A 13,112-nucleotide genomic window follows, 5' to 3' on the forward strand; every position below is an offset into this window, starting at 1 on the left:
GATAGACGATATTAACATATTATTATAAAATTGTCTTAGATATTTATGTGGTTATATTTTTTTAATTCCTCATCCATTAGAGATACAGAATTCATGCATGGAAAAATTTGCTGTCTGAGATTTGCATAAAGTAAAAAGGGGGAAGATGAGGGGCATAGATGAAAGAAGAATGGGGACGTTTTGAAATTATTGAATTGCGTGATGGGCATTTTCTACACTCTCTATTTTATGTATAAATGTTTAGTTTGTTTTTAAAGAGACTTCTACACCTGTCCAGGTGGAGATGGTGGTGACTTGGGCAGAATGGTCTTGGTAAAGGAAGGAGAGAAGATCAGATTCAGGGTATATTTTCTAGGTAAAGCTGACAACTTGCTGGTGGATAAAATGTGAAAGAAAGAATCAAGGGTAAGTTTAAGTGTTTGGTTGAAGTAAATGGACAGCGCCATTTACTGACATGGGGGTGGGCAGGGGAAGGCTTGGTTGGCTGAAATGAGGGGAGATGTTGTCACAGACATTTGGGGAAACTATGACTAACCATGATGTTGTTTTAATTTAGAAGCATGTAAAATGTGCCCCCCCAATACATTTTTAAATGTACATGAAGAAAATAGAGAATGCTGAATTAATAAATGAACATAGAATTTCTTTTCTTTTGTTTTAAATAGCAAAACCGGGTCCAGTGACCACCACCCATTCAAGCTGTATAAAATAAGGCTGGAGGGCTTCCCTGGTGGCGCAGTGGTTGAGAGTCCGCCTGCCGATTCAGGGGACACGGGTTCGTGCCCTGGTCCGGGAAGATCCCACGTGCCGCGGAGCGGCTGGGCCCGTGAGCCATGGCCGCTGAGCCTGCGCGTCTGGAGCCTGTGCTCCGCAACAGGAGAGGCCACAACAGTGAGAGGCCCGCGTACCGCAAAAAAAAAAAAAAAAAAAAAAAGATAACATTCCTTCTTGATCTCGTAAGGCGTCACATGACCCACCAGGATGACGCTTAGATCTGGATTATGGAAACTGTCAATAACACATCATTTGATGTACAGCCCTCTGTCTCAAAAAAACTTATATAACTGTGCCTTGATTTCTAACCGGTGGAACAGTTCTCAGAGCTTTCTGAGATGCTCTTCCCTGGTTATAATCCTCAAATTTGGCCCAAATAAAATTTTCCATTTCTTTCTTAGGTCCACTGATTAAGTTTTCGTCGACACTTCTTTGAAATTGGGTATGACCACATGACTTTCTTCAGTCACTGAAATGTGAGTGGCAAACCTTTTTTTCCTCTGTACCCATTTTTGGAGCTTCCTCCCAATTTTTTTTTTTTTTTTTTTGCCACACCGTTCGTCATGTGGGATCTTAGTTCCCCCACCCACCAGGGATGCAACCCGTGCCCCCTGCAGTGGAAGCGTGGAGTCTTAACCACTGGACCACCAGGGAAGTCCCAGCATCTTCCCAATTCTTAGAGTATTCTTTCATTACCTTTTCTTGAATCAGCTCCCTTACAAATATGGTGGCCGTGTCTGTATTAGGTGACCCACCCCCATGACCTCAGGTAATTGACTCATGGTGGATGAGTCAATGGATATCAATCTGATTGAGCCAATCAGATTATCTTTTTCAGGAATGTCAAACTGTGGCAAAGAGACACTAGGAGTTTCTGTTGGGCCCTTGAAATGAGACTTCTATTTCACCATTACCTCCGTGGTCCACCATCTCTGCATGCTGGAAGTGTTACAGTAGCCTTCTCACTGGTCTCTTTGTCTCCATCCTTGCCCTTACAGCCCTATCTCCACATAGCAGCCAGATATGTCCACACAGCAAATCAGATCATATCACTCCCCTAATTAAATTAAAGCCCTCTGATGGCTTCCCATCGGTCTTAGAATAAAACCCAAAGTCCTCATCATGGTCGACAAGGCATTTCATGGTCCCACCCTGCTAACTTCTCCACCTATATCTGTCTCCATGTGCTCCAGTCACACTGGTCTCATTTCACTCTCATGTATAACTAGACTACCGCCCCGCCCCGCCCCAGGACCTTTGCACGTGGGATCTCAAGTCAGGTGAGGATATGCATGTTGGCCTCCTTCATGCCAAAGTCATAAAAGATTTTGCAAATGCAGAGACTAATCTATTTAGTTCGTTATCCAGTTATTTATGGCTGCCTAACAGATTATCCCCAAACTTAGTGGCACAAAACAATCAGAGTGCTGTGCTCACAGAATCTGTGAATCAGGAATATGGCTTGTCTCTGCAACATGTTGTCGGGAACCTCGGCTGGATCACTCTAAACGCTAGGTTGACTGGAACAACTGTGGAATCATCTGGAGGCTTCTACACTCACACGTCTGATGTGTGGCCTGGGATGACTTGAAGCTGGCCTCAGCTAAGACTGTTCCTCTGTGGCCTCTCACTGAGTTTGGGCCTCCTCACAGCATGGTCGCTTCAGATAGCTGAACTTCTTACATGATGATGACGACTGAGGACTCCAAGCATAAGTGTTTCAGCAAACAGCTTGAAAGCCATGTTGTGAGGGAGTCCAAGCTATCCTGTCTTGCAGGATATTCCAGATGAGCGCCACTAAGTGCAGCTGCGTAACAGCACCCAGCCAACGTTGCACTGGAGCGGAGAATCACCCAGCAGTCCACAGACTGGTGGGAAAGAATGAATTGCTGTCACTTGAAGCCACTATGTTTTGTTAACGCAGTCCCTGAGAGCAGGGATCATGTTAGGTTCATCACTACAGGTATTGACTAAAAGAATGAATAGACTCTCGTCAAGTTCATTGAGCCATGCTGGTCTCTGAGTTCTCAACAATAAGCGTCGTGGTCCCCAGAAGCCAGGGTTGCAGAGGTGGGGCACAAGGTCTTGGATTCACACCAACTACTAGCCAATATGGCTCTCTTGTAAAAACTGGGCAAAAGGTCCCCACTCTGGATGGACTAATTAGAAAAAAGTGAGCCCTCTGGGTGGACACAGTCCCAGGGACACATGGCTTGGAGAGCAGACTGTAGGCTCTAGTTAAGCCCCACTTGCCTCCTTGTCTAGGGACCTTTGTGTAGTGACCAACTTGCACAATAATCCAGGGCTTCCCTGTTTTGCACCCTACAGACATTCCTCCCTTCTTCCTTGGTAAGAGCACCTCAATTTTCTTACTGCAAGCCACCACGTCCTTCAGAGGAAGCTGATCAACTCCCCAGCTGCAGGAGGCAAAGATTTATTGATCTGAAGCTAAGTCAATCCCAGGCTCTCATTCACCATGCCTTACAAGGGGTCAGGGGGCATGTGACACAGTTCTGGTCAATGAGACATGGGGCCAGTTGCTGGAGGATTTGGAAGGTTTCCCACACTCTTCAGAAGGGACCTAAGATAAGAACAAACCTCTTTTTGCTGCCTTGGGAAAAGGATAGCCGTGTGACACCTGAGTAGGTGGCAGCTTTCTTGGGACCACGGGGAGCACGTGGGAGCTGATTTAAGAGATTATGGCAGCTCAACAAGATGGATAGAACTGGGGTCTTTTTTTTTTTTTGACTTATTTTTATTTAAAAAAATATTTATTTTATTTATTTATTTTTGGCTGCTTTAGGTCTTCGTTGCTGTGCACGGGCTTTCTGTGGTTGCGGTGAGCAGGGGCTACTCTTTGCTGTCATGCGTCGGCTTCTCATTGCGGTGGCTTCTCGTTGCGGAGCACGGACTCTAGGCGCGCAGGCTTCAGTAGTTGTGGTGCACAGGCTCAGTAGTTGTGGCTCGCGGGCTCTAGAGCACAAGCTCAGTAGTTGTGGTGCACTGGCTTAGCTGCTCCAGCAGCATGTGGGATTTTCCTGGACCAGGGCTCGAACCCATGTCCCCTGCATTGGTAGGCAGACCCCTAACCACTGCGCCACCAGGGAAGTCCCAGAACTGGGGTCTGGTTGAGCTGCTAAATTAACCCTGGAGATGTGCCACCTCTGGTCCTGTTGTGTGAGACACATGAACATGTTATTTAAACAAGTTAGTTGGGACTTCTGTTACTTGCAGCCTGAAGCATTATGGTACAAGAGGGCAGTGTTCTGGAACATGTAATAATGTGCTTCTCATACCTTGGAACAGATCTTGGGGGATCCAGAAGAGGGGAATGGAGTGCTGATGGACCAGCTAACATCAGTGCTTGAGGAGTGGGGACAGGTCTGCCGCGATCCCAGTCCAATCTGGCAGGAAGGCTGCCTCTGGCTTAAAGACTTTGAGGAAGGGAGAGTCTGGGAGGGTATAATTGGCCAGGTAGATGGTCTCTCCACCTGCGAGGTAGGCGGCCCAGATCCCGAACGTCCCAATGGTCATGATGGTGTGATTACATTGCGTGAGCAATGCAAAGTCCTTGGCGGGTGAGCCCTCAATGCCATTGCCGGCAAAGACCACATCCCCACGGGAGGCCTCAATATTTTCCCGACACCAGGCCATGCCGTTGCTGGTGACCACGAAGATGGGGGAGCGGTAGCGAGCCCGGAACCAGTGCAGGGCCTGCTGCAGGTAGCCCCGGTCGGCCACCACGCCCTTCCACACATTGGGCATAACGTGGACGTAGTCCCCCCGGCGCACGTGGACCCCTACGTAGGTGCTCGGCCGGCTCCCATTCACCTGCAGACCCCGCAGAAAATTCTGGGCCTCCTCACGCACGTGGTCGTGCAGGGTGAACTCCTGGAGGATCTCGGCGCGGAGGTGGTGGTAGAAGGTCCACGAGCAGGGGTAGCCGGTGAGGCGCACGTACTCCCCCGGGATGTGTCGGTACCGCTCTTCCATCCAGTCGTTCAGGGGGTAGTTCTGCCAGGGGATCCTGCTGGCCGTGGTGTCGTGCAGGACGGGGAGGGTGATTCTGAAGATGGGGGCCAGCGTGCTGTGCATCTGGGGCGGGATGAAGGCCGGCCGCCCATTCATCTTGGCCAGGGCGTACAGGGTGGCGTACTCCCCCATCTGGTTCCCCAGGCGGCCTATGGCATTGATCGTCCACATGCCCTTTGGCCGGGGGCTCCGCTGGGGGCTCGAGGGAGATTCCTCGGTTGCTGGCTCCAGCGTCTGTAACTCCCATGTGGGCTGAATCTTCACTAGCCTCTGCTGAAGGTGAAATACGGTGGAAGCCGTGAAGACAAAGAGGATGAAGGGGGCCGTGGGGAAGAAGAAAGGTGCCTGTGTGCTGAGCATGGCTGTTAGGAGAGGGAGAGCAGGAAACGGTTAGCTCAGGGGACGGAGGCCCTGGGCTAGTGCATGAAGCTGGCGGCGCAGTTGTCCGGGCAGACATTGCGTGGACGTATGTACGTGTGGGTCTGCTTTGCATGTGCATGGAAATGAGTGTGAATACTCGGGTTACATGTATGCAGGTACAGCTCTGGAGTGTGTGTTATGTGGCTGTGTCTCCACTGGACTCATATGTGCATGTTTACATGTGTATATAGACACCCATGGCATGTGCATTGTATGAGTAGATATGGGTATTTATATGCTGTGTAGTATGTGAGTGTGGAATTGTGTGCAGGTGAATGGACATGTGTACATTGTATTGCACGGTTGTGTATATACAGGCACACCTGATTCTATTGCACTTCGCAGATAGTGCATTCTTTACAAATTGAAGGTTTGTGGGAAGCCTGCATTTTCAGATGATGGTTAGCATTTTTTAGCAATCAGGCGTTTTTTAAAATTTTTATTTCACACATAAAGTATGCAGATCTTAAGTGTCTAGACTGATGAAGTTTTTTTCTTCTTTTTTTTTTTTTTCTCTTTTGGCCACAGCGCATGGCATGTGGGATCTTACTTCCCCCACCAGGGATGGAACCTGCGCCCCCTGCAGTGGCAGCACAGTCTTAACCACTGGACCATCAGGGAAGTCCTGCATCCAGGTATTTTTTGTTGTTTTTGTTTTTTTAACTCTAATACAGTATTTATTTTTCATTCACCAGGTCTTTTTTTTTTTAATCAGGTGTTTTTAATTAAGGTATGTACATTGGATTTTTTTAGATATAAAGCTATTGCACATTTAATAGACTACAGTACAGGGTAAACACAACTTTTATATGCACTGGGAAACCAAAAAAAATTGTGTGACTTTGTTGTAATATTCGCTGTATTGTGGTGGTCTGAAACCAAACTCAAAATATCTCTGAGTGATAATTGTATTGTGTACATATAGGGGTGTGTACTACATATATGGCGTGCAGGTGACGGTGCACAGATAGCATGTGTGTATACGTGACGCTATGCATACATTACGTGTATACACATTGTATGTTGAAATGTGGGTGTTTATAGACTGTAAGTATACATGTGTGGCTGTCTATATATAATGAGTTCAAGTGTACGAACCTACTATTTACTGGGGATCCAGTTTCTTTTTTTTTTATAAATTTATTTATTTGTTTTTATTTTTTTGGCTGTGTTGGGTCTTCGTTGCCGTGCACAGGCTTTCCCTAGTTGCAGCGAGCGGGGGCTACTCTTTGCGGTGCGCGGGCTTCTCATTGCGGTGGCTTCTCTTGTTGTGGAGCACGGGCTCTAGGCTCGCGGGCTTCAGTAGTTGTGGCACACGGGCTCAGTAGTTGTGGCGCTCCGGCTTAGTTGCTCTGTGGCATGTGGGCTCTTCCCAGACCAGGGATTGAACCCGTGTCCCCTGCATTGGCAGGCGGATTCTCCACCACTGCGCCACCAGGGAAGCCCGGGATCCAGTTTCTAGAGATGTCCATCTCTGCATGCCCTGCCTATCTATATCCCCTTTGATGGGAAATTGCCCTGCTCATCAAGAGCTTGACCTGTCCACCCTCCCGGCCAGAGATGACTGAACTTGAGATAGATGCCTGGCTCCACAGTGGCTTCTCCTTTCCTTGGTTAAGGTCTTGACAAGTGTAGGCTGGCTCTAAAAGACGAGTTGGCCAATTCACTCTTTTATTAAAAGGCTCAGAAGGCAGTTGGTAGGTGAGAGTTTTTTCCTCCTGAGGCCATTCGGGTGTCCAACAATTCAAGTCAAATCTGACACTGTCTTCCTGGACTTTGGTATCAGATCCCACAAGTGAAACAGTTCAGCTCCAGAAGACTGCCTCCAACCTCAGACACCAGTCACAAGTCCAGGGCCATTCATACTCTGACTGACCAGTCATAGATCGGGGATTCCCATGACCAGGAAACTACCGGGCTTGATAATTTGCTAGAATGGCTCACAGAACTCAGGAAGACACTTTACTTATGTTTACTAGTTAATTATAAGGGAGACAAATGAGTAGTCAGAAGAGGCCCACAGGAGGTCCAGAGGGTCTGAGCACAGGGCTTCTGTCCCCTTGGATTTGGGGTAGAACACCCTCCTAGCTCACGTTTGCTAACTCAGAGGCTTCCTGAAACCCACTGTTTAGGGGTTTTGTGGAGGTATCATTATGTAGGTGCGATTGATTAAATCATTTGGCCACTGGTGATTTGCTCAATCTCTGGTCCGTCTCCCCTCCTCAGAGCTGAAAAGGGCCAATCCTCTAATGAAGGCTTGGTCTTTCTGCTGACCAGCTGCCATCCTGAAGCCATCTAGAGGCCTGGCAACAGTTGCCTCATCAAGTCCTATCACTTATCAATGAGAACATGCCAAGGATATTAGGTGTTATGTGCCAGGAACTGGGGACAAAGACCAAAGATCATTCTGTGACACCACAGCAGGTAATCTTGAAAGGGAGAGTAGGGGTAGGTGTGGCTGGGACATATCAGTGCAGGCTGAAGCACAAGAAGCCAGTAACCAGAAGATACCTGAAGAGATGTGCAGACACCTCAAAGGAACTTCAACTACTGATCAAGAAGTCCCAGAAAATCTGCTTATATTTGGACAATACAACCTGTTCCTTTCAACTCTGGTTACAACAGAAGCTAGTTCCAGGAGTTAGGGTGGTTGCATAGAACAGGCCTCCTGAAAACACAGGGGACTCACTATGGTATTGAGACAGGAGGGAAGGGGGCAGGGCACACCCTTAAAGAATGACACAGCCATTGAGAAAAACAGGGTGTGACAAAAACTGGTTAGGGGCTTCCCTGGTGGCGCAGTGGTTGAGAGTCCGCCTGCCGATGCAGGGGACACGGGTTCGTGCCCCGGTCCGGGAAGATCCCACATGCTGCGGAGTGGCTGGGCCCGTGAGCTGTGATCGCTGAGCCTGTGCGTCTGGAACCTGTGCTCCGCAACGGGAGAGGCCACAGCAGTGAGAGGCCCGCGTACGGCAAAAAAAAACAAAAAAAAAAACTGGTTAGAACCAGTTAGGTCCAAGATGGCGGAAGATTCAACTTCCAGTAGACCCTGAGCCTCATTCTATGCTCATTGTAATACATTAGCATATGCTAAATGACACACCCACAGGGGCCACGACAGTTCCGAGGCTGACCATAAAAGCCCAAAAAGGGCGATGGTCCAGTTCCTAGAAATCTCTGTCCCTTCTCCAAAATAGGTGGAATAATCCTCCCACTTCTTAGCCTGTGAAATTTCCCAGCCCATAAAAACTAACCACCCCATATCTTGGGGCCACTCTCACCTTCTGAGATGGTCTGCATCCTGCCTATGGAATGTGTATCTCTCTAAATAAACTTGCTTTCACTTTACTATGGCCTGCTCTTGAATTCTTTCCTGTGCAAGGCCAAGGACCCTCACTTGGTGGCCCGTCCCAGAGACTCACCCGAGACCTGGGACATGACAGTCCTCTCACACCACATTCTCCTGCGACATAATTATAGAAGGTCCAGGGCATTGAGGATTCCCCATCTTGGGTCATAAATCTTGACGCGGTGGTTTGTAGAGTGAAGCAGTTAATTAAGCTATTGGCTGAGATTGCTTAGAACAAATCAAAGGCCCCGAAAGGATGAGGTTGCAGAGCACAAGTAACGAAAAGCAGGAAATGAATTGGTTCTGACTCCCCATTACGTGGCTAGAAGGCAGCAAGGAAAAGCAGAAGAATCCTTACTTAACGTCATCACAGTTAACACCTTACTGTTGCCAAGACCCCATCTAGAAATGATTGAGGGGCTTTGTCCTTCTGCAGTCTAGGCTGGACCGACACATGTCGCCGCAGGGAGAGTCCAGGTCTGGCCACTGACTCAGCAAGCTTGGACTCTGAGTGAATGGGAATGCCGATATCTGGGAGGAGTCCCAGGAAAGATGGCTTTCTGTTCTCTCAGCTCTTCCAAAGACTTCCCTCCTCCTTCTCTGTGAATATGAGGTTCCCACCCAGGTTAAAAAAAAATCCCTTCCTCCTGAGCAGGCTTTAATCGCAGCATATCCTGGAAGCTCTGCACCAAAGTAGGTTAGAGATAAAGGTTTCTGTTTGGTTTGGTCTAGAGCTCGTGTTCCTGGTCAAACTGTTGAACCAAATGGCCATTAAGAAGGGAACCCTGGGGCTACATCCAGCTAGCTGTGACCTGATTGAAGCTGGGAAGCTTCCAGAAGCTATGCCGGTGTGGTCCTTTAGGGTTCATTATGGTTGAGAAAAGTTAGCACGAGACCTAAGGTAGCAACATCCCTGCTTCTGATCTATGCGCCTCCGAAACCCTCCGAGTCCATTAAGATCACAGGAGGGTTCTCTTTCCAGAAGAGACTCAGCCTTGACAACTAGATGCCTGGATTGGAATTGAACCAACTCAGCTGGGGGTGTGGGACCTTTGGGTGCCCCCAGGTGTTGGACACAACCAGAAATAGACTTCCGGGTGGTCCAACCTCCTCTAGCCCCTTCCGCATTGAAAGGAAGGAGCCAGGGAGGCTGGGTTTGGTGAATAAGGTTTATTTCAAAGCTCGGTTTTGGCTCACGAAAGTCTCAGCCTTATTGAGCACAAGCTCCAGGTAAGGCCGCTTTCTCAAGGCCACTGAAAGTGAAGCCTCCACTCACTCAGCCCTGCACGGAATGTACTTGACTCGGGGACTTGGAGAGGACAGCACTTTCATGCGGGTCCAGATCCCCACAGGATTCCTCAGACTCTGCCCCTGACGGGGGAGAGGAACCCTCTGAGGACCGGAAAGCTGGAGGAAGGAAGAGAGAGCATCGAGGGAGGAGGAGGAAAGCTCCTTGTGGAGTGGCCTCTGCCTTCTCCCCACCACGGTTTTCTCTTCCTTCCTCCAGCTTGAAGGGCGAGGAGAAGACTTGGAGCCTCTGTCTGGCTCCAGATTTGCCGAGCTCGGGACATGGAACAACGGGGGCCAAGGGGGATGCTTGTAGGAAGGCAGAAGGATGGAGGGAAGGAAGGGAGAGAGAGAAGGAAGGAAGGGAGAGAGAGAGATGGGAAAAGACAGGAAAAGAGAAAGGGAAGTAGAAAGAAATGGAGAAAAAGACAGGGACAGAGAGAGAGAGACAAAGAGAGACAAAAAGAGACTGAGACAGAGAAAGATGGAGGCAGGGAAAGAGAAACACAGAAAGAAACAGAGACAGGAATAGAATGACAACAGAAGAGACAGAGGGAGAGGCAGAGAGGGAGAGAGAAAAAGGCCACCGGGCAGGATGGATCTTCCTCGACGGGGTCCCACCTCCAGCCCCTGCTCTGCCCCAACTCTCTCTCTCTCTCTAGGTCAGTCCCTTTTGAGATCTCTCAGTCTCAGTGTCTTTATTACACACTTCCTCCTGTGAAGGAAGGGACAGTGTCCATCTTGTCCCCTGTGTGTCCCCTACAGCCCTTGGAAGCTGGGCTCAGCTCATAGCAGGAGCTCAGGAAATACACGCGGTATGAATGCAGTCCCTGTCTGGCCCCATTTTTTTTTTTCTCCCTCCTCAGTGAGTCTCTGGCAGCATCTCCCTGCCTCATTCATTTTCCTATATCCCCCCCCCCCTTGTTTTTTTTTGGTCTCCGTTTCCCAGCACCTAGTAGGTTAAAAAAAATGAATATTAAAAGCACAGACCTTCACAATCAAACCTCTTCAATTCTGGACCGGCAGCGGGTGCCCCTGAATGTTCCTTCAAAATTTGTTTACAGCAGACAGAAAGACCAGGTAAAAGGAAATGCAGAATGTTCTAGAACAATGTCTCTCAGTCTACCTGGTTGCTTCTCCCCTCCCCACCCAGGAAGGGGGATTGGCCACTGCTGAGGAGCCTCACTGGCCTCCAGAACTCGACCCCATGACCTTGACTGAGGCTTCGGGGAGAGGAGGAAGAGGTGGGGAGAGCCTCACAGGGTGAAACCCAGTGTCTGGGAGTAGGGGGCCACGCTGCGAGGTTTTGAAAGATTTAGGTTTGGAGAGAAGCTCTGTGGGGTGTGGCAAGAGTCTCTGATTAGCTGTGTGACCTTGACCAAGGGCCTCTCAGTGTCATCATCCAAAAAGTGGGGATAATATAATATAATAACAGCACCTCTCTGCAGGGCTGTGGAGTGAATGCTGGACCACACGGGCTGTTCCTTTCATCTGGAGCGGGGTTAATACCCCAAACTCACATTTATGTCGGGCTCGAACCAAACGTCCTGTCTGCTGTCGTCGTACTCCCCTTCCTCCTAGTTCAGTTATCTTGCTGAATTTTAACAACAATCTTGCGATCATAAACACACCAATTTAAAAGCTAAGGAAACTGGGGCTCAGAGACCGGTCAGAGAGCGGGTGAGTGGCAGGCTTGGGGAAACGCCAGGGCTGCGGGGGGTGGGGGGGGAGGAGACCTGGAAATCGGCACCTCCTGACATCGTCGGGGTCATTGGAGGTGAGCTCTTGGGGAAAGCCGACAGCTGCAGTCAGAATTTAAGGCTGCACAGCTTCTGACAAAGGGGAGGAGTCTGCCTTTCCCTTCAGTCCTCTGAGGTCAGGAAGTCCATCTCCTTACCTGCCCTCAGTCCTTCCAGCTGCATCACACCCTTCAGGGAGGGGTGAGAGGAGGAGTCAAGGTCCCTCGCTCCCCCCTTCCCCCGCCCCGGTCCCCTGGGAGTCATCGCGTGAGGGGTTGCCCTAACTTGGCAGGGGGATTCTGCCTCCAAGTCCCTCAGAAAAGTGGGGCCACCCAAATCTGCTGATAGCTTCTTTTAGACTTTCTCGTTCTCGTCCACTTCCCTCTGTCCCAGGCCTGGCCTCATCCCCTCCCCTCTTGGAGTCTGGCCGGAGCCTCCGTGCCTCCCCTCCCCCCGCCATCTGTCCCCACGTGAGAGCTCACCCTACCGGCTCCTCTGCTCAAAACCCCGACTCTCCCCAACCTGAAACCCAGTCCCATCACACCCTGTAATTTGCGTGTCCGATTCCTTGAGCTCAGTCCCTGCCCAGCTGCAGGATCCCCTCCACACCCACGCCGCCGGGCACAGGCAGCTTTGCCCTGTCCATCCCTGTCACCGAAATTCGCCCTATAATCACAACGCTGAGGAAGAGCTTAAGACAACAACGTGAGGCTACCACTTTGAAATCCCCAGCGTTCTGCTCGGCCTAGAATGGAAACGGTGACTTAGGATAGAATCCAGGGAGTCAGGGATCCGCTCACCTCCCCGGCGGGGGGCTTGCCTGGGGCTGGAGCCTGCAGCCCGGACTCTCTGACCAGGGTCCTGCCGTCCGTCTCTCGGGGGTCGGCGAGCAGCCTACCGTGTGGGACCAGCACATTCCAGTTACTGCGGGCCCCATCCTGGCCTTTCGTTCTCAGTTTGCCTCGGTTCCGGGGAACCGGGTGACGGGAGGGAGGGAGGGAGCTGGTGGCCTTCGGTGGGGCAGGGGAGAGGGGTGGTGACAGAGGGGATGGGGGTGAGGTCAAGTAATAGATTTGCCAGGAAGGAAGGTGATGGGAGCCGAGGAGGGCGGCTGGCTTGGGGGCTGACGGAGAGGTCAGGTGGCCAGTGTGCTGGGGGGCAGAGGCGGTGGGCGCCTGGGCTGGGAGGGATGGACCGTCTGCTTCCGGAGACGCCCCGGCGAACTGAGTCTCCACTTGCCGCTGAATCCCTGGGATCAAGTCTCTTCTCAGCTCTCTGTGGTGTGTGTGTGTGTGTGTGTGTGTGTGTGTGTGTGTGTGTGTGTGCGCGCGTGTGCGTGTGTGTGTAAACACAAGTGTGCTGCAGGTGCAGGGAGAACTCCCAGTCGCCATCTCTCACCTGGTTCTGGCTGGACGACAAAGTGGCTCCGCGAGCAGCTCAGTGCATTCTGTTCCCTCGGGTTGACTTCTCAATCAGAATCTCCCGAACCTCCCAGCACCTGTGGCCGAAAC

At 50.4% G+C, this 13,112-nt stretch overlaps 1 protein-coding gene across 1 annotated transcript; it reads right to left on the minus strand.

The window, feature by feature from the left end:
* Positions 1-3,921: 3,921 nt before the first annotated feature.
* Positions 3,922-5,438, minus strand: FUT2 (fucosyltransferase 2 (H blood group)). Its single transcript, XM_030873683.3, has one exon. The coding sequence runs from the start codon at positions 5,164-5,166 to the stop codon at positions 4,132-4,134; it is 1,035 nt and encodes a 344-aa protein (XP_030729543.2). The 5' UTR covers positions 5,167-5,438; the 3' UTR covers positions 3,922-4,131.
* Positions 5,439-13,112: the final 7,674 nt, after the last annotated feature.

Source organism: Globicephala melas, chromosome 19 (genome assembly GCF_963455315.2).
Source record: "Globicephala melas chromosome 19, mGloMel1.2, whole genome shotgun sequence".
In the NCBI taxonomy this organism is placed as follows: domain Eukaryota; kingdom Metazoa; phylum Chordata; class Mammalia; order Artiodactyla; family Delphinidae; genus Globicephala; species Globicephala melas.